Source organism: Centroberyx affinis, unplaced genomic scaffold (assembly GCF_046629955.1).
Source record: "Centroberyx affinis isolate AG114_WGS23_722 - 3 ecotype Tasmania unplaced genomic scaffold, CSIRO-AGI_Caff_v1 ptg002764l_1, whole genome shotgun sequence".
NCBI classification, from domain to species: Eukaryota; Metazoa; Chordata; class Actinopteri; order Beryciformes; family Berycidae; genus Centroberyx; species Centroberyx affinis.
In genome coordinates, this window is record NW_027280925.1 from 998,368 (window position 1) to 1,019,425 (window position 21,058).

Below are 21,058 nucleotides of genomic sequence, written 5' to 3' on the forward strand. Positions count from 1 at the left end.
GCAAGCTCATGTTTACCGACCGGGCCGGTCTGTGATGTTTTATACCAAATTATACCAAACGAACGAGAGAGGCAAAAGATCTAACGCTGGTGAGTCCAGGTTTCTCTGCACAGAGCGCTGTTGTTTGTCGCTGCTGTTTAGGAGACAGTTTGAATTTCACTCTTACGTTTCGATTCGTCTCTTCCTGTGGGCAGAGGAGTGTCCATACCAAAATTTAATTTGGGCAAAAAGGGCAAATCTACGGGAACTCAATTAGTGGGGATGGGTTGCTCTTCTCTATTACAGCCCTGCTTTGTGATTTAGGCCGATAAGACGGGTTTATTTAGAAATCTCGCCTAGTGCAGCTTTAATCCTTCACCAAATTTTCTCCAAAGGCACCTGGAAGAGGGTGTTGGCACGCATACCCAGAAAACCTTAGTCATGCCTCTCTACCTAGCCAAGTTATCTAAGATTTCACTTTTGATTTAACTACTATCTCAAGTCACGAAGCTAATAGACTTGAGAGCTGGATACTCTAAATACAAGTTAAGACAAACCCATGCAACAATGAGTTCTCTATACACGCTGAACAATGGGACCGTCCTGGCCGTGTTGGACGGTGCTCTCTCATTCCTGAGACTTCCTGACGTCAGCTGTTGTGATATATGATCGGTTGGAGTGTGTCTGGTGTTGGGCTGACTGCACCGCACAGTAGATAGTGGATGATTCACAGGCAAATGTGTCAACAGTTCTCTCTGCAGACATCTGCTGTCGATTACAGTATCTCTCTCTCTTTATGTCGCTCTCAGACTACTCTGAAAACGGCACAGTTGTAAACATGCTGCCACCAGATCGAGTGAGACATCAAGCTTTTGTGAAGCAGTAAACTAAATTGAAGGTCAAGTCAGGAGTCGGGCAGATCCTGTAGTTTCATAAAAAACAAGGATAAGCCTGCTGCTACAGTTTATTGGGTTTTAGTGCCGTCGTTTTATTGGTTCCTCGTGAGTCACTTTGAGCTTTCCACATACCTGCATTTCCATAGTGCTGAGTGGTCTGGTATGGGCCTTTGAATCATTGACCATTTATGGCGTGCTCACACACAAACACGCAGGCAAGCTCCGATCAAAAACAGCAGTCCCTACCTACCACAAGCCAGCTGAGAACTTCACAACTGGCGTACCAGTGCGGTTCCCTGGCAACGCTTTAGCGGAGCACGGCAGAGTGTGGAGCCCCGGGCCAAAAACATCAGATCCTATTAAGGCCGCTTCTGCAGCGTGTCCCAGGGGAACAATGCACCTCTAATCAGAGATCCTTTATTCCACAGGCCCCCGATGAGGTCGCCACCTTATTGATACTCCATCACAGCACCCGCAAGCTTTCTGGTGCCACCCTAAGCTCGTCTGCGAAAGAGGGTTTGCGCTCAAACAACTAGAGTCTGTCTCAAATGAGAGGAGCATCCAGGTGTGATAGCCTCTCTATTATAAAAAAAAAAAAAAAACTCACCTCCTCCACACAAAAGCCTGATCAATTTAGTTTTGAGCCGACACAATGTCTGGCACTAAAAATATCAGCTACAGCATGATGTTTTTTTCTGATTGTGCTTTTCGTGATCAAGTGTCACGGATGGAAAAAACCTCAGGCTCTTACACCAAAAGACTAACCTTCTACAAAACAGCCTCCCCCCTAGCAAACATCATGAAGCTTTAATTAACAAAGACAAAACTGACGCCATAACTGCTTGACGGCTGGAGCAATAATTGGGTGACTGGATGATTGGAACACTATTAAGAAATTGCTTGTTTGAGTTCATTAAACTTTAAGTTTCTTAAGTTTCTTTACAAACTGAAAAATGCAATTTGTCAGCCATTATAAAAGGAGCTTGACTTGTCTAATTACATGACCTATTGTAACAACCAATTCATGTGTCATTTCTATTCAGCTTGCATTTCACCCTACTCATAAAATTTGTTACACCTATTGCCTGAAATGCCTCATCGTAATCTTTTCCTTCTCAGACATTTTACTTTAATTGAGTGCTTTTTTGACCGCTCATTTCGGCTCAAATGAGGGACACGACCTTGGTGCGATGTGAGATGATTACTGTGTGTTTCTCCCTCTCTCCCGGGTGTGTGTGTGTGTGTGTTCTGCAGCCAAGCGACTAGATAGGGGGTCCTTCAAGCCAGATGTGGTGGGACCAAGCCCTGACCTTGCAGCCTAGAAAGAGAGGGTAGTAGCCTATTGTAGAGTGTGTGTGGGCTCGTCTGTGTGTGTGAATATATGCAATATATATGCAATGTCAATACTGCATATGCTTTTCAAAACGTGCTAAAAAAGCGGTGAAGAAATACTTTGGTGCACACCCACACCAGTTGCTTTTCAAATGCACACAACCCTCCACTATGACCGAGTTAAAATCAAAGCGGTGCACCCAAGTGAGCTCAGGGCAAGTTGAGTTTTCTTGCATCAGTCGAACGCTGCGTTATATAAAAATAAGCTAACTGACAGACTCCCACTGCTTTTGCTATCTCAGTTGTCACTGCTCTGTGTTGGCGTCACTCTCCATCATCCTCACAAGTTGTTTTTTTTTTTTTTTCATCTTCAGCACCGGAGAATGTGAAGAGGGAGAGACTGCAGGCCTGCTAGGTGTCAAACGGCCATAAATGGATGGCTCCGTTTCAAGTGTCTGTTAATCGCCACAGTTCAGCGGGTCAAGTTTCACATTCAGGGTCAAAGGTCAGGGGTTAAGCCCGGGTTATTGCGTAGGTCAGGGGTCAACTGTGAGGTTGAACACACTCCCAACGTCACGACAGAAGGCTGAAAGAAGAGAGGTGGGTTTTTTTGTTACTCCTCCCACAAGTGCTTTCGACCAACAATTACTGCTCAGTAAGGGTCTGTAAATGTTCCAACTGGTTAACCTTTAAAGGCATTTAAAACAAATGACCGAGGAAAGGCGAGCAAGTGCCCACTTCAACATGTTTTTCCTACTCTCCTATGCTCCTAGACTCTTTTCCTCCTCTCTTTGTAATAGTTTTCCCTTATTTAACCTGGAAAAAAACATTCCTCCGGCCATGTCTCTCGTCCCTTCGTGACACACATATGTGGTCTTCTTTTCTCGTCGACCATTCTGAACCTCAGCGATACAGCCTTAAGGTGTCATTTAGCTGACGTGTGGAAGAGGGATCCATTCGCAGATTGTCAAGTACGAATCAGTTGGGCTCCTTGGCTGTCAGGTTAGGGTTCATCAAAATCTCTCATACTAGCGCACTCTCTTCTTCTCGTCCGCTCCCTTCCTTTGTCGGATGAGTCTCTGTGAACAGACTTCAACATTCCAAGGCGCTCGTTAACACTGACTAATTGGCCAAGTCCGCATCAACCTCCCCCGAGTTCCCTTTGTTACCGCTTGCCCAAGTGGACGCCTACACTGTTTGGTTTTGAGGTTGGGTGGGCAGGGGTTAAAGTGGCCAGAAAAAACAACATTAGGTACTTAGTCATCCACTGTGTCGCCATAAAGAAAATCCAAGCCAACTTATAACATATCATACAGCTGCTCCTTTGGGCTCGTTAAACAGTTAAAAGTCTCATATTATTTAGTTGTCATGATTTTGTTTTCAAATGTACTGTGGCTCAGGATAAGAATAATGTTCTTCATTATGTTTTGCAAATACTGTAAATGTAGATTGGTTAAAAGGGTATTTACTGAATGAATTTAAAGACAAAGTCCCGACAATACTGGACTCTGATTGGCCGATAATACCTGTTCCTCTAAGTCAAATTCTGCAAATCTGCCTGAGCGGATGGATTTTAGTAATTGTTTAGCAAGGGGAGCCAATCGAGACCAAGTCCAGTTGTGATGGGCTGAGCGGAGAGAGAGTCTGACACTGCCTGTAAAAAAGGATGGATTTTTGAAAATGCAATAACTGCTCAAACAACATCCAATTTTAACAATTAAACTCTTCATTAAACATCTTTGATTATATGTATATATAAAGAGAGGACAATTTGAATTGCTATAATAAAATGTATGTTAAGTGGATTTTTAAGATGAGCACTTGAGGGACAGTAAGAGGACAGAGACTGATCCATATTCCAACAAGGGGCAAAAAAATCCACAAACTTTTCCGCTAAACGTTTAAACAAACTAATTTCACCTCCAAACAGTATGAATTAAGTGAACTCCTTGCCCCCCTGCAGCCCCACCTCTCCCAGCTGATCTTGTGGGGTTTGACCTTGGATGGCTAACTCTTGCTGGCCGGCTAAAAGGCTGCTGGCACACAGCTGAACAGTCAGCAGGCAGACAGGCTTCTGCCTGTTACCGTTCTGCCTGGCTCGCTCCTGTCTTTAGGGCTCTTCCCATGACCATAAACGGTCCTTCTGTTCAGAGATCTCAGGGTCACGCCTTCAACTTATGGGGTGATAAGGGATAAGGAGCTTCGTCTACCGGGACTAAAATGGGAGAGAGAGAGCGGGAGGAAAAGGAGGGACGGGGAGCGGGGAGGAAAGAGAGAGAAAGAGGAGCGGCAAATTATGAGAGGGAGACCAGGGCGGAGGACGGGAAAAGTGGGGAGGAAACAGTGAGAGAGCAAGATAAAGAGAGAGAAAGGAAGAGAGAAAGGGGGAGGGAGAGACCAAAGGAAGGAGGGAGAGAAACAGAGGGGAAGGGAGATAAAGATGGAGAGAGAGGGGAGGATAGGGGGGCTGAGAAAAAAGAGAAAAGCACGAGAATTAAGGAGTCATTATAATGTCTGACTGAAAAAGTGAGCTGAATATAAAAGAAAAGAGACGCGGGGTGAAGAGAGAGAGAGAGAGAGAGACAAGAGATTGTGTATACTGTATGGATAATTATAGCTTGTGAGTAAGCAATATTAAGTGGAGGTGACAGAATAAGCACATAAATACGGCATGACAAAGCAAGACAAGATGGCTGACGCTGTCTAAGCAAAGCTCCCACTGCCTTCACTCTTTGCAAAGCATCATAAGACTCAAAGTCAACAACGCGGGCCTTTCAAGCAAAGTAGCAGCATACAAGAGAATCTTATCTGCCTTGCCGGTGGTCAACTTCAACAGTTTTATAAAGATATATATATATATTTGGTGGGACAATTACTTCACGGTTTCTCTTTTTTCTTTTCTTCTCACATCAATTCAGCAGGTTCCTGTGCCAGCCGCTCCTGACGCTAAGCCTTGTTGTTGTCTTTTCAAATACCTCTTGTCGCACAGCTGACAAATGGCTAAGATAAGATGACAATTCCCCCGGCGCTTTTATAAATAAACTCCAACCTATCAGTCGGGGAGATGGAACAGGGTTTTTTTTCTGTGTGTGTGTGTGTGTGTGTGTGTGTGTATGGGTGGGCTGATACGGTGTAAAAGATAGGTGTTTATAATGGTTTGTGTCTCTTTATTGTCTATCCTAATGTATACTTTACTGTGTGTACTTTATTGTATGTCTGACCTCCTAGCCTACGCCTGTGTGTGTATGTGTGTGTGTGTGTGTGTGTGTGTATCTCTCTGCACATTGTCTTCCTCAACCTATACGACTCTTTGTATGTATTCACATTTGCCCCATCATGGCCGCATTATCCCCCCACTTCTTACGCTCCCCTCTGATAATGTTTCATGTCACAGAGAGTTAATATATCCGTGTGCCCTTTTCATAGATACGTGCACACACACACATACAGACCACACACACACACACACACACACACACACACACCCACGCCTGAGCCACCGTGCTAGAGAGCAGCGCGGCCTCCCCTCTGCTTCGCCGTAGCTTCTCCAGCAGCGTTGCTCCCCGCCTAGATCGCTTCACGGAAAAGGTCACGCTGGCCACATGACCCGCTATTTGAAGAGGACCTGGTAGATACCCAAACCAGGCCAAGCACAATCCAATTACACCCCAGGGAGATACGCCGCATTTGCTGAACTCTGCTTGAGTGATATTCTGTTTCTCTCCGGGCATTCGTAAAGATCCACTTACGTGTTCATGGTCAGCTCCGGTCTAAAATCAACAGATGTCTTACAAGGCTCAAAACCCCTGTTGTGTTAGTCTATTAGACTGAGGGAAGACACTGAGGAGTTTTATCAGGAAAGAGCCAATTGAGTTTCCTCAGTGTAGAATAGTTTCACCCAGCAGAAGAAACAAGTATACACTCTATATTCACTGGTTTTTCAATCTGGTGCAACATGAGGGTGGGCCTCCAAGGAAGGAGAGGCTGCGTAAGTCTTGATTTAAGTAAACATGCGTTGGCTAGAAGGAAATTGACAGCATGAAGGTTAAAGGTCAAGCGGAGTGGGGCGTCCTGGTGGGCTATGACGCATTCCATATACTCCAATTCGGCTCTCAACCTGTGTCGCATGCCTTCCCTTCTTTCTCTCTCTCCTGTCTTTCCCTTCTGTGTACTATCCAATAAAGCAGAGAGGACCTAAAAATAAGCTTCAATAAGTAAGTACATAAAAGGTTGAGACGAATAACTTTTGGTGACCGGGGCTTGCTCCTTCATCACACTGCAAAAACCATCCATCATAACGAGTCATTTAGTCTCATATTCAGCCTTCAAATCTTATTTTTCTTTAACAAAGAGAAAAATTCTGCCAATGAGATGAAATAACGTCACTTGTTTCCAATGCAGTTTCACTTGTTTCAGGAATTTTCTAGAAATGACCGTCAATCTCTTGAAACAAGTCAGAATAAGGCAGATCACAGCGCTACTATCAAAAAATTACACTTGAAATTCTTGAAACAAGTTGATTTGCAGTGGAAACAAGTGACGTTATCTCAACTCATTGTCAGATTCTTTCACTTATTTTTTAAAAAAAATCTTATTTTAGGACTCAATAGTAGACTAAATGACTTGTTAAGATGGAGTGTTTTTTGCAGTGCACATGCACTCTGTCACAATATGTCACCATGATAACATCCAGGATAACACCACCATGAAACAAACACGTCTGGCATTTATCACCTCGCTCTGTATGAACCTGCATCACATCACTCTTTCTACAATTAAGACTGAGCAAAACATGTTGCGACAGCATTGTTTTACACCATTCTTCTGCTCTTCGAATCATTTTTTTTGAGGGAGGGGGACCTGCTTGGAAGACAAGTCCAGGTGCTTTGTCCATACAAGGTCTGGAAACCACAGCTGGTTGAACCTTATCTTTGACATTCACCATGTAAGAGGATGGTATGTCACCTAAACTGCATCAGTGGGCCGCTGAGTGCCGCAGTATGTGAAAGCATCCAGAACACCTGATAATAAAGCTTATCAAACCAACTCACGAGATTAGATGTAGCCGGGGCCGGGCCGCAACTGAAACCTGCATACCTTGTCTGCAGCAAGACCATGTTTGGTGAGCGCCGGTCCGCAGAAGATAAACAGTCAGCATGGTCGGGCTTTGGTGTACACGGATGATGGTGTGTGAGGCTGAGCAATGGAGCGGGCATGAGAGGCCAAGCTTGCTACGGGGCTTTACTGGTGCGAATCAGTGATCCATTGAGTCGCATACTACACTGGACTACTGCTATTGTGAGAGTCATGCCAGAAAGGTTGTTAAACTTTGGCTCTCCTAAGGTTCTGGTTTACGGTTACTTTAGTGCCGGTGACTGTAAAGCTGTTTCACATTTTATAGTTACTGTTTTTGACTGCATGGGGAAAAGTAGCTCTGTGAATGTTTGTGTGCAAGGGATGGGGTTTGGAAATAAAGTTATTTCCGTATACTGATGTCTAGCCTCCATTTGAAAATATTAGTATCTTTTTCTAATGTTCAAGTAAGATCTTTACATGAATGATATTAAAATAAATGCAATATCTTTATCTAAGGATGGGACGATATGCTTACCTCACGATACGATTCAATACATAATATGGGTTTCATGATTCAATACAACCACGATACGATGTAATAAATAAAAGTTCAAGGCTTGCTAGAATGTAAACAGCAGTTTAAAAATGACATTACAAAGTGCAAATAATGTCATTTGGATGGAGAACATGTGAAATTGTGATGTGCAAGCCGTCTCATTTGTGATTAAAACAGCAGAATAAAATGTAGCTAATATCACAATTCATTTTTCTGCCCCACGATACGTATTGTCACATTTCTGTATTGCAATACACTGAATTTCGATATATCATCCCATCCCTATCTTTATCCAGATAGAGTGAAATCTGATGGTCATGATGAATAACCTGGAAAAACTGCAAGTCATGGACAGACTTGAGTAACCATTACTCAGAATTTAGGCATCTTATTTTCAGTCTGAAGTGTGTGTGTTTGTGTGTGAGTGCATGTTTATGCTTGCAAGTGTGTGTGTGTGATTGCACCTTTTCAGGCTTGCTGTAGTGTGTGAGCACATTTTGAAGCTCACGTGTGTGTGTGTGTGTGTGTGTGTGTGTCGATGTGAGGTACAATCTACCAAAAAATTTGCTCCTCCCCCGAATATTACAAGCTACATCATTAAACAAAAGATAAAGTGCTGCTGTCTAACTTCATGTTAATATCCCAAGTAAAATTAAGCCCCTGCCAGTCTGGATGGCTTCCAAACGTTTCCACAACCATTAGATTCCTCCGTCCATTACTGCAGTTTCTAATCCATCTCTCTCCCTCTCTGCTGTTTACACAATGCAAGAGTCAACTCTCTTTAGTCCTCCTCTTCGTTTACATTACATTATTTCACACTGATGTCAGTGAGGAGCTGGTTTACAGATTTCTTTATCAAACATTACCCTTTATAGCTACGCTGGCTCAAACGCTGTAATCCTGTACCGCTGAAAGTTAAGTGTATGAGCTGCTGATTGCATGTTAATCTAATGATTGTTTATCGGTGATGGAAATGACTAGGAACCATCCCTCTTCTGCTGGGGGCGAGGATGTTCAGAGTTAAGTGTTGTTATACAGATAGGCTTTGTATACCAACTGCTGCAGGACACATTCTGAGTTGTGTGTTTTTACAGGGTGAGCGGAGATTTAACCAAAAACTCTCCATTGGGTTTAAAAGATGTCAGTTCCTTTCTTTTTACATCATCTGTGTAATGCTACAGTACGCGGCCCGCATCCATAGTAATCTAAACAGTGAACCAAATATGGAATTACATCAGGATGGAATGTTTGGCTATTCGGTTACAAAGTGACTAATCGTACACTGAGCCTTAATCAAATTGCTCCAAGAGAAATAACTGATATAATCTGATATACCTTTCTTACATCACTTGGCTGCAGACAGTGGAGCTCTGAAATAACAAGTCTGTCATTTGAATAGAGATATTTCCGAGCCAAAGTAAATCACCCCATGCAAAGAACACCACTACAAACTTATTTACCAAGAGAGAGAGATATTAGGAAATTGGATCCAGATTGTGCAACCATCCTAATATTTATAGAGGAAGAGTGTGTGTGTGTGTGTGTGTGTGTGTGTGTGTGTGTGGGTGGGGGGGGGACTGGGCCATTATCCAGCTATGTTAGTGAGAAATTGCATTTTCAACCTCAGCTAAATGGATTACATTTTTGGACAAACAATAACATTCTGGGATGTTAAAGTGTAATTAAGTCATATTCGTGGAGAGGCTACCCGTGCCTGACTGTAATGCAGTACACTGGGTCTGGGTTACAAAGACTTATTGCCTACATGTTGCAGCAGCAGTTGTTTGAACTTCAATTGCTCCCTCAGCTTCAATGAAAACTAATGTGCCCTGGCTGAGAATGCCTTTTCTACAGCTTTTCACTGTTGTGTGAAGTCTGGCTTTATGGTACAGTGACCTAGAAAAAAAAAATACTTGGCTGAATTTGACTTTTATGTGGCTATAGCTAGTGCCAGATTAAAAAGTTATGTGGTGGATGGAGAATACATAAATGTAATATGATGAGGTCTTAAACAATAAGACAGAAAAAGACAACAGGTGCAAACTAGTCTGCATCAATTCAGTCTCCATTGCAATGTTCATCCCCCCTTACGAAGAACTATAGAAACCCTATAATACATTTTACAAGTATACTGTAGGTCTAAGATTATCACAGCAAAACTTGCGACTTTCATAATAAAATGTAAAAATATATACATATATAATACAGAAAATCCTATAGTAATGCCATATGAGATGAAAAATGTCAGAATAGTATTAACTATTAATTCGCCTACCACAGACACACTTTAAATCACTATAGGAATATCATAGGGATATTATAGTGATATCATAGGAGATAAAGAAATACCATAAAGTGCGATAAGGTTGCTAGAAACTCACTATTGAGTGCCACTGACACACTATAAATCGCTTTAGGAATACAATAATGATTTCCCGTTAGAGGTCATATACCTATATGAAAATAAAAAGCACTACAATAGCAGCGAGACCAGGTGCTCGAGCGGTGATACAACCATACCTCCTCTTCGTGGTTGGTGAATTCATTTTGTTCGTTTTCCTTCTCGATTTTGTTGTTATTCATTCTGAGTCGGACTCTGGTGACTTTCTCTTGGACCGTCTTCTTCTTTTGTTGTTTTATTGTTAATTTATTCTGCTTTGCTCTGTCCTTCTCCCAGGCAAAAAAAAAACCCCGATAGACAGTCCGCGTCCGGCCGCTGTCCTACTGACCCGAGCTTCCCACTACTTTGGCGACATCAATCTGTTAAGTAAAGCTAATATAAAAAAAAGTCAGATGCATGTGGTATTTCTGAGACTGTGTAAGCCCGGCAGCGCAGTCAGATATTCCTCATTGGACTTGAGCATTCCCTGGAAAGCGTGTCCGCAGGCTCTTCTCGCTGTCCCCAAATGAAACACAGTAAATGTTCATTGGACTGCTCCGCTCCGCAGGCAAACTTCTCTCCCATCTCCTTGTGAGGAAGGGAGGGATGGAGGGTGGGAGGGGATTTAGGGTGGGGTAAAGGGTGGGATGCACCGTCTGCCTGCCTTCCTCTGGGCTTTATCAAGTTTTATCAAGTGCTGTAAGAGCAACAATGGAAAATCAGTCTCAATCACCGGTCACCTTTTCGACCGGCTCCATGTTATCTCTTGTATATTTAACATGCGGATCTGAATGAGGAATCTCTGGCGCACAATCACTGCAATATTCCTATAATATTCCTATAGTGACTTACAGCGCGTCTATGGTAGTCAATGGTGAGTTTATAGTGACTTTAATTTTGATCTGCTATGTTAATGCTATAATAAAAATAAAATATAATACGGTTTTATAGGCGTATGGTAGCCAATACTGAGTCTATAGTGACATTGTCGTACGGATATTATTACAATAATATTCCTATAGGAACTTAAAGTGTGTCTGTGCTCAGTCAAGAGTGACCTTTATAGTTTTATAGTGACCTTACATATATTTTTATTATTTATTTATTTATTTATTTATTTAACCTCTGATTGTATTACTATATGATTTTTTAATCGTTTTTGAGCCACACATGCATGCATTCTGCATGATATGAAGTTTGAAGTTTTGCTTAATATTTGTATAGTATGAATCTAAAATGTATTGTAGGATTACTGTAGTTCTTAAGGGATAGTTAAATGAGACTGAAGTTGCAGTAATTTGAGTCTGGGCTACATGGCAGATAAATCAATGATTGAATGATGGAACATAGAGAACACAACTTACTGCCATATAGGATATGCAGGACACGTGAACCACCAAGGGCCCCGAAAGGCTTCACATATAGATATATTTGCAATTTAACTGTGAATTTGTCCTTTCATATAAATATGCATAGGTCTACTATCAGCTCAGCTCAGACTCAACTTCAATAGTTGCACATTGATCTATTTTTAGTATTGTTTGCCTAATCTATCTGATAGTGTTTGCTCTTGACTGGGTGGATACATGCTTTCCCTGAGGATAATCCAGAGCTGGCTTTGTTTTGGAATATAAGAAAGAGTCTGAAGAGTCAGTCTTTTTTTAAAATTTTTATATCTTAACCAGTTGACTGCTTAACCTTTAACCAACTCAAATTACATACCGTCGGTTTCTGTCATAAATCTGGCATCACAAGATGTCTTGTTAACTGGCAAGTCATGCACACTCATGAGTTCCCCCCCCCCCCCCCCCCCCCCCCGTCTCTGTTGCTTTCAATACCTTGAAATATAGCACTCAGCACAATTCATCATGTGTAAAGATGCACAGATGAATGGACACAGGCAATAATCAACTTGACTGTTTCATAAATTTCACGTGGCTCTTAGTTTATCATTTCAAGGCCCTTGAGTACTTTTGTGGTTTCGGGCAAATAGTTCTCCTGGGACATCACAGGTAAAGCCTATTGTATTTGTCCAGATTTACAATAACCGTGGCAGGTTGTTTATCTACAGAGGTACTGGAGGACAACGCCTGTCACTCAGTCAAGATTGGAAAACGATAACAAGTCGCACAAATCCACTGTGGGCTTTCACCCAAGAATATTTGATTTATGACCTTTGAGTGTGGAAACAGCCAGACCCTCTGGCTATGGAAGCAATGTCTCAATTAACAACAGTGCTGCGAGGAGTGGGTTCGGAGATTAGCAAACACTAAAAACTTTACTGGCACACCTATTATTGTCTATAGCCCAGGGTGCAAAACAGCCTTTAAAAGAAGCTATCAGGTGACAAGGCAGCCTTGAACACTTCCCCATTTCAAAACATTTATTTTGAGCAACTGCTTCACTTTGTTTTTTTGTTTTTTTTGTGATGAAATGTTCAAGAACTGACAGGAGCTCGGTGTTCGGAGACTTTGACTATATGTTGTGTGACATTTATTACACAGGACAGAAACCCGTATTTTGTGACAGCCAGTGCAGAAAACAGAGTGCGGCGTTTTCGCTGAACTTGCACCTCAAAAGCAACAAAAGAAGGAAAAATAGTCACTGCGGATCGGTCTTGGTGAATTCTGCTCTTTCCCCTCCCCAGTCGTGTCTATATCAATTACGTTACGTCTGAAGCATACACAATGAAGAAGGGACATGGCAGATTCTTTTTATGCTGATGAGAAACAGTTCGGGATGGGGAGAGAGGGAGGGAGGGTCTTCAGGTCTTCCAAGCAGATAAAAATGGAAATGTTCCCCTTGCTTCTCAACACCCCTTTATCAAAGCTTCTTGCCGGGCTCTGGGGAGCGGAGAGGGGGAGGAGAGGTAGGAAGGAGGAGAAGGAGGAGAGGGGGGTAGGATAGGAGGGAAGGAGAGGGGGGGAGAGAGATGTCCCAGCTGTGTTTGACAGGTCTCAGGGCTGAGCTGTGTGGTCTGATGCTCTGAGTAGGGAGGTGCCACTCTCCCCCCCACCCACCTCCCCTTCCCCCATACACACACACACACACACACACACACACACACACGTCTGGTCACGGTGTCCTGGGGAACACGTCAGCAAGCGTTTGACATGGTCCAGCCTTAAAAATGAAGACACTTGCATGCTTTTTATGTTATCCGAGAGATTGCCAGTCAAAGAAAATGCAGGCTTAAACAATTTTAAGACGCATTTATGCTGGTTTGACTCCACAGAGAAAGAGTGTATATCAAAAGAGAGCATGCATGTTGATTTAAGCGGATAGAAAATCTTTTGTTTTACAATTAACAAGCATTTAATCTGTGTTGTCAGAACATCTACAGACAGAAAGAGAAACAGGGAGAGAGGCAGGATCGATGGAAAAGTTGAAAACCAGTAAAACAAATTAAATGAACCGGTGTCGTCTTCCTGACCACTGACTCATAGCTAAAAGACCAGCTTGATATGAGCACTGAAACAGGAATCTGTCATGACACAATGCCAATGTATTGACTGATGGTGTTGCCCCTGGGGAGGACCCCCTGTGGTACTAGCAGTCCAGTCGGTCAATAGTCAGATGACTCAAAGACGCACTCTCCTTCCTCCTCCTTCCACTCCTTCTTTGCATTCCTGCAACTCAGTAGTAGCGAAGCAAGCCGTTTATCACAGTATTTCATGGTTACTACCTTCCTCCAAAACAACAAAACAAAAAACACACAATGTTGCAGTGTTGAAGTCATCTGGAAAAAGAAGCGAGCGTGCCTTCGGAGCTGACACCGGGTTCGGCAGAGTGCACTTCACTCTTTTGAGTGATGCGGAGTAAGTGGCTCTCGTTGGGCGGAGGGCCAGACCATTCCATTCCTTTGACTTAGTGATACGCAAAGTTCCTCCCTTATGGTTAGTGCCCTTTGATCTCCCCCTAAGATCACTAATGAGCAATTTGTGGTCATATTGACCCGCTCTAATTGGCCATGTGAGGCCTGACTTGGTTCTTTGTTTTCAGCGTGTCATTATGCTCTTTCTTAGTCAGTGGCAAACAATGGCGGTTTGGCTTCTTCACTGCCAAGGCTCTGTTCATTCAAGCTCTGGGTGACATAAACATAAAGGATAATACCTGTGTTTTTTGCCAATCGTCTAGGTGGCCCCTCTCATTTACATTAGACATTATTCCTGGTTTGTCTGCACACTGTCAGCATAGTTGGAGATACAGAGTTTGTTTTCCCACCTTCAGAACACAGCTATTAATTCTGAAAACTTCCACAGATTTGAAATCACAGTAAACAACAAACCTTCATTTAGTTTTGCCCTAGTCTCTGTGTTTTATTTCATTGTGCCCGAGTTGAGTGTTTTCATATCAATGCACACATTATGTTACGCTCTGCTTACTGTCAATCACCTGACACCCAGAGAAAGAAGTGGAAGTCTCTGCCAGGAAATAATTCTTCAAAAACTTGTCGCCTTACAAACTTTATTGTCACATCTGTGTTTTTTTATGTGAGGCGTCTTTGTTAGCAGGGACAGCAGTTAATTTTAAGCAATGATCGACAATGTATGACACCGGTATTCTCCTTTAAGAGCTCAAATTGATGTGACAGGTGTGGGAAAAAATGCTGAATTTTAGTTGAGGAAAATTCGCTGTTGCTCTCGCTCTTCAACGTGTTTCTGCTGTTGGACGGAGTGCTGGGCCAGAGAGAGAGAGAAGGAGAGAGAGAAAGAGGGAGAGAGAGCAGCTCTTGTGATTAAGCAGGCTGCATTGCTGAGTAGTGAGGTAGAACGTGAGTTTATCCTCAAGGGCACGGTCGGGGTTACCGAGTGCCGGTGCGTGTTAAATCTGACAAGCTGCGAGAATGAAACGCGCACCGAACGAAAAACAAGAACTTGACTGCAAGCCACCCTCATCAAACCGTCTCATCCCTTCTCCTCCTCTCTCTCATCCTCTCTCATATATCAAAATACCTGCAACTGTGTCAAGGTACAGTATGTCTATGCAAACAGGAGAAACAGGCACAAGTCTGTGTTGTTTTGGTGTACTGTATAAGCTTTCATGGGTCAGCAGGCAGATAAAGGGTTGAGTAGAGAACAGAGACTTTGCTATGTCTGTCTCCAAGGCTTGACTTCCCAACTGTTGACACAGGTCTGTATAATGGACTATAATGTGCTCTTGGAATGCTTTTGAGTGGTCCTGAAATGTCTTAAAACAGGTGAAAAGGAAGTAAGTAAAGTTATATCTCCCCGGAACAATAAAAGGTTAAAGTAAAACCCAAACTCTGATGTCTTTGTCTTTCCCACTGCCTTTAATCTTAGCTGACCAGTCTGTGTGCAACAAAATAGTTCATTTGCTTTCCATCGCTTCCTTCCTGGTGCAGAACTGTGTATATTTACCTTTCCTTAAAAGGCAAGAGTCTAAATCTTTCTGATTAACACAAATGGATGGTATGGCATGCAATTATGGTGTACACTGTTTACTGATACACAAATTCACTTTAATCACTCCTCATGTGTCTGTAAAAGCAACAACATAATAAAAGCAACAACTTAACATAATAACAGCGTTATTATGTTAAGGTCAGGTTAGAACGTTTAAAAAACAACAAATGTGACTTTATAGCTACAATTATAAAGGATGCTCATGTATAATAATGCATGATTGCAGAAAATTTTCAATTGCTACAGAGAAACAGAACCAAGATGATGCAACTCTGTTTCTCTACAAAAAAAAGAAAAAAAAAGGCATGGATGAGGACATGCCATCCAGCGGTTTTCGGTGCCTGTTGCGATGAAATTAATTATTTCTGTGGAAATGCAATGGAAGCCACTGTGCCCTATAGGTCACATTTCACTTTTCAAAGGTGGTGTGGACCTGGATGCAAAGGTCAGCTGTCAGAAAGCCTCTATCCTCTCAGACCAACGGGTGGCCTGTTTTGAACACGACTAACTGGACTTGAACTGCATGTGCCGCTGAGCTTATAGGACCACAACAGTGCAGCCAGTAACAGAGTTTCTTGAACAAAACGCTGCAGTTTGATAACTCGCTGTCATTTCCACTCTCACTTGTGAGGAACTGACTGTAGCTGTTAGTGGTGCTGCTTGCTTTCCAAACAGTGGTGAAGAAATGTGAGTTTACTTGGTTGTCACTCACATTTTTATAGAAATATCCCAAATAGGCAGAACTCGCTTGGCAAACTAAAATCTCAGACATTTCTTTGTTTAAGATAACATACTATTGACACTGCAAGGAATGCTGTATATTGTAGTTAAGGCCAAATATTAGCTTGAGATAAATCATATGAAAAGAAAAGCAAACATCAACTTCTGCCTGTTATACACACTGGAGAAGGATTGGTGTATAACATATCAGCTCCTGGGGAATAGCCATCAATGTGCTGTATGTTATAAATCAAACTCAACAGATCACCATGATGTACTTCTGTTTTAATGTACCAATGGAAGCTGCATAATTGTGTTTGAGAACAGTACAGTAAGGGAGTGGTATAAATAACTGCTTCTAAATATAGAACAGCATTTCAACTTCCTCTGAAATTCCTGCTATGAGTTCCTATCATCATGGGCCTATTGCCTCTGAAAAAAGACAACAACCCAGATTAAAAAGCCACAGATGCCCCCCATGAGGTCCTTGTCACTCTGCACATTCGTGCAACTGTGCCCGGCATCTGTCTTCCTTGTCATATTAAAGTAAACTGACGCTTTGGCGACACCCCAAAAATAAAAATGTTGGTCGTGGAAAAAAAAAAAAAAAAAAGTGAGAATGGAAAGGAACCTAGACGGGGCCCCGGCTGCACTCCGGCGGTGAAATAATTAGCCCCTGGTCGATCTGGACTCCTCGTGGGATTCCACCATATTATTCAAATGAGTATTGGCAGTGTGTGACACCAGCTGCGGGCCTCCTACAGGGAGCTACTGTACTGTGCAGCACCCCGACCCACCGAGCACGACGGAAACCCTTAAACTGTTCGGAGCGGGGGCAGTGCGCTTCCTCTCCGAGTGTCATACTGAAGAGTTTAATGGAAACAACTGTAAAACATGACAGCTGAACTTCCTATGTATGTGTTTCAGGCCACAGACTCCCTTCCCTCCACACACACACACACACACACACACACACACACACACACACACAAACACACATCCATGAGTCTGTGGTGCAGATGGAGCACCACACATGGGGCTCAGAGGGACAGCCATGGGGCCGGGGGAGAGAGGGGGGGGGGTGTTGCCAGGCATTATTCAGCCCCATCTTGCAGTGGAAATGCAAGTAGCAACCACACCCATGTCAATTACAATAAAGCAGGCTCTGTGTGGAATTCCCACTGTACCCGCAGCACCAATTTGCCAAACCCCCGGTGGGAGGGCACTGGAGTGGCAACTGGCAACCCACTGAATCACAAGATCCTCCTCTCCGGCACAGAGGATAACACTCCCACACCACTCTTTTTAGACATCACCTTTGTTCAATGCTTCCAGGTTTTGTAGGTAAATCAGTGAATCTCTCTGACTGTTACAACTGCTGATTGTCACACTGTCACCCATCAGCACCTGTTTGTTGTTAGGTTACATTATTTCTCAACTCCAGCTCAAGTACTGTAGAGCCTGGAGTATGTAACTGTTTATATAGTATTATTTTAGTGCAACAGCTTAATAATATATGTATTATTTTTAGTGTTATTATTAATGAATACTATTTGAACTGGATATCTTGTATCACCTGACTAAGCAAAGCCTTCTGAATAGCCAATATGGACAAACAGTTGCTCAATAGTTCCTCCTTGTGGTTATAAAATATAGGAATACAAGCCTTGGCATTTTAAATACCATTATCTTTATTTAGATCAGTTATAAATAAACATGAATACGACTGATTAACATAAAAATGGCAGTCGAAATGAAGCATTTCAGATGCAAAATATATCAGGATCAAAAGAAGCATGTCAGAAAAAAACAGTCAATGTTACCAAATAAATAAAACTAAAACTTGAATAAAATACAAGACCTAGGCGTTCCTCATATGGAGGGAGAAATGTAGTGTGACTTTTGCACTTCTGTCGTTAACACTAGAGGCCATGTACAAGAAGTTAAGGAACTACAGCGGTCCGCAAGTCTAAGAGGAGTGCTGAAGGTGCAGGTTGAAGCGAGGTGCGCCTGTCAGACCAAAACCAGGGCTTCTGGTGCATGTTTGTGCAGATGCTTCGGGTGGCAGGGGTGTTATGTTAGTTTCTGACAGGCGTGCTGCTTCCTTTGACCGTCTTCTTCAGGTGGTGGTAGTTGGGCAGAATCTTCATGAGGAAGTCGAGCTGCAGAGTCTGAGGCTGCAACAGAGAGTTAATGGATAAAATTCACCACTGGTTATTCATGCAGCCGTATATCAGCCAACAAACTTCATGACAATAGTCTTGCAGGGATTAAATAAGCACCGACGGAGACAGACCTGTGGCCTTTCAGTCTGCACACGCCTGATGCAGTTTGAGCCGTAGATGACGGTGTTCTCTGGTATGACTTCACACGTGTTCACCTGGCAGCAGGCGCCCACGATACAGCCGCTGGTCAGGATCACATTCCTCCCAAGATCAGCTACGATTTACCACCAGCAAATAGATGGTGTTTCAAAGACAAAGCCAGAAAATATCTACATGAAAACAATTAAACTGTAAGAGATGCAAAATGTAAATATGTCAGCTACAGGAATGTGAAGTGTCCACAGTACCTACCTTTGGACTCGATCACGTTGTTGTCTCCAATTTTCAAAGACTGAGAGACTTTGGCAGAATCATTAAGGATTTAAAATGTTGCAACCAACTGTACCAATTCTTAAATAATAAAATTACATGACAAACTTACTGCATTAGTATTTTCAAACATTTTCCAATTGATAGTCATTGCAGACTACCAATCAAAGGATACCACATCCAACCTCAAACACATTGTTGGTCCCAATGGTCATGGTCTTTGGCTCAATGCCCTCTGTGTCTGGCATAATGTTCTCTGGATAACTGAAGACAAAACACATGATACTCAGTATATTAAATTGATGGTCTCACATACGTGGGAGTATTCATTATGAGATAAGATAAGATAAGATAAGATGAATAATTGCAGCAGATACTAATAGGATTCAGCAGGGAAAAAGACTAATAGAATAAGCCCACAAATAGAATAGGAAATAAGCAATAAAAAAAAAGTAATGGCAGAATTAGTGATTGTCTACCTGTTAATGATAAGTGCCTGCTCCTCAATCAGATTGCCTTCTCCAATGACAATAGGGCCTGCCTCTGCTATAATCCGTGCTTTGGGATGGACAACTGTTCTGGCACCTAGCGAGACAGAAACGGGATGGGACAGCGTCTTATTGCAGCATATATAGCTGGATAAAAGATGGCGCATGTGAAATTAGAAAAACAAATTCTCACCAATGGTCACATCTCCTCTTATTTCGCTTTCTACACACACAACCGCTCCAGCTGCGATTCTGGTACTGCAAGAAAACACAGAAATGATTTAGGCTTGATTGAAATATTCATGCAGCATAAACAGGTTAGCTAAACCACCAGCAGCTAATCTGGTTTACAAAACAGAAATGCCATGGTAGTTTTCGACTAGGCCTACATCTTCACCAACAGCAAATACTACAAACAATGTCTTCGATTCAGTTAATCCAGAAGCTAACTGGAAGTCTTTGAAATGATGTAAAAGCGTAACGAACCGAGCTGATAATGTGGGTGTTGCCATCAGTGATTTTTCCACAGGGTTTTTCAAAATAGAAACGATTGTAACGCCTGAGATTTAATGCCTGTTTCCGAATTAAATGCAGTATTTCAAAAAGTCGCCAGCTCGTAGCGAGAAGGCTAACGCTAAGGAAATGTTGTTACCATTTCTGTGCAGCTTGCTTGTTGACGTCTGACATCCTTACGGCGATTAACCCATCGACAATTGATTATTATTCCTTGTAGAGCAGAGTCGAAGCTCAGGGTCGATTGCTTTTGTCTGAAAAACACCATCCTGAAACTTTGCTGCCCTCTACTGTATGTTTTTGGATACTGCGATGAACAGCAATGTGTGTGAATAAAGGAAAACTAGCCTTTCCAATCAAACACTATGCACTCTGATTTAACAGTCATCTTCTTTATGTAATATTATTACAATTTATGTATAAAAAATTTTTTTATATATAAAATAAACTCAGTTTCTTTCTTAAACTACTCTTTCTTATGTTGTCCCTCTATTCCATTCAGTAGTTTCTACATATTATGCACTGACCATTTCCATATAGATTGTCAAACATAGTCGCCAAACATTAACAATAAAATAAAATTTAAAAAATCTTGAGTCTTAATTAAGCCTACCTTTCCATTATGTGATATACTATAGTAGCCTGTAAAGGTGAGTGGACTGTGGACTCCAATCTGTGACCACAATAAGGTGAACAACCACTATTATAAACAAAAAAAACCTTCTAAAGATAATTATGCACAGTATATTACCTTTAGGTAAAGGTAGGTTAATTCTTTTTCTCAAATAAAGAGGCGGGTAAACAGAATTTAGGCGAGCCTAGATTCCTCTAATTTACTGTAAATTCCCTGTTAGGACAACTTTAACTAGAGCTTTTACTTTTATTGCACTGTCATCGTTTCTCCTGTAGAGTGCATCCACTACCGATGAATGGGAGCAGACAAAGCCCACTAAGCAATTATTAGCTTATGACTGAATCACTGGGACTGTAAGGGACATCACTATGATATTCCTATAGGAACTTAATAGTGTGTCTGCGAGTTTATAGTGACCTTATATCTCCTATGGTGTTACTGTTTTGTGTGGTAGAAGTTTTTGA

At 42.2% G+C, this 21,058-nt stretch overlaps 2 protein-coding genes across 3 annotated transcripts in view; both read right to left on the reverse strand.

The window, feature by feature from the left end:
- LOC139657833 (RNA-binding protein with multiple splicing-like) overlaps positions 1-10,766 on the reverse strand; it is a 33,781-nt gene extending 23,015 nt beyond the window's left edge. The window contains exon 1 of the mRNA XM_071535768.1: positions 10,360-10,766. Coding sequence (XP_071391869.1) covers positions 10,360-10,422 — 63 coding nt within the window. The 5' untranslated portion in view covers positions 10,423-10,766. The remainder of the gene's footprint in view (positions 1-10,359) is intronic.
- A 7,326-nt stretch (positions 10,767-18,092) lies between these two features.
- On the reverse strand, positions 18,093-20,145 carry dctn6 (dynactin subunit 6). 2 transcript variants are annotated; one of them, XM_071535797.1, is made up of 7 exons: positions 20,100-20,145; positions 19,641-19,705; positions 19,439-19,544; positions 19,135-19,223; positions 18,942-18,989; positions 18,662-18,804; positions 18,093-18,542 (listed from the first exon to the last, which is right to left on the reverse strand). In XM_071535797.1, exons 1-7 carry the CDS (start codon positions 20,132-20,134, stop codon positions 18,444-18,446), a joined length of 585 nt encoding a protein of 194 aa, XP_071391898.1. In that variant the 5' UTR covers positions 20,135-20,145; the 3' UTR covers positions 18,093-18,443. The 2 variants fall into 2 exon arrangements, with proteins under 2 accessions (XP_071391898.1, XP_071391899.1); XM_071535798.1 differs by lacking the exon at positions 20,100-20,145 and adding an exon at positions 19,934-20,092.
- Positions 20,146-21,058: the final 913 nt, after the last annotated feature.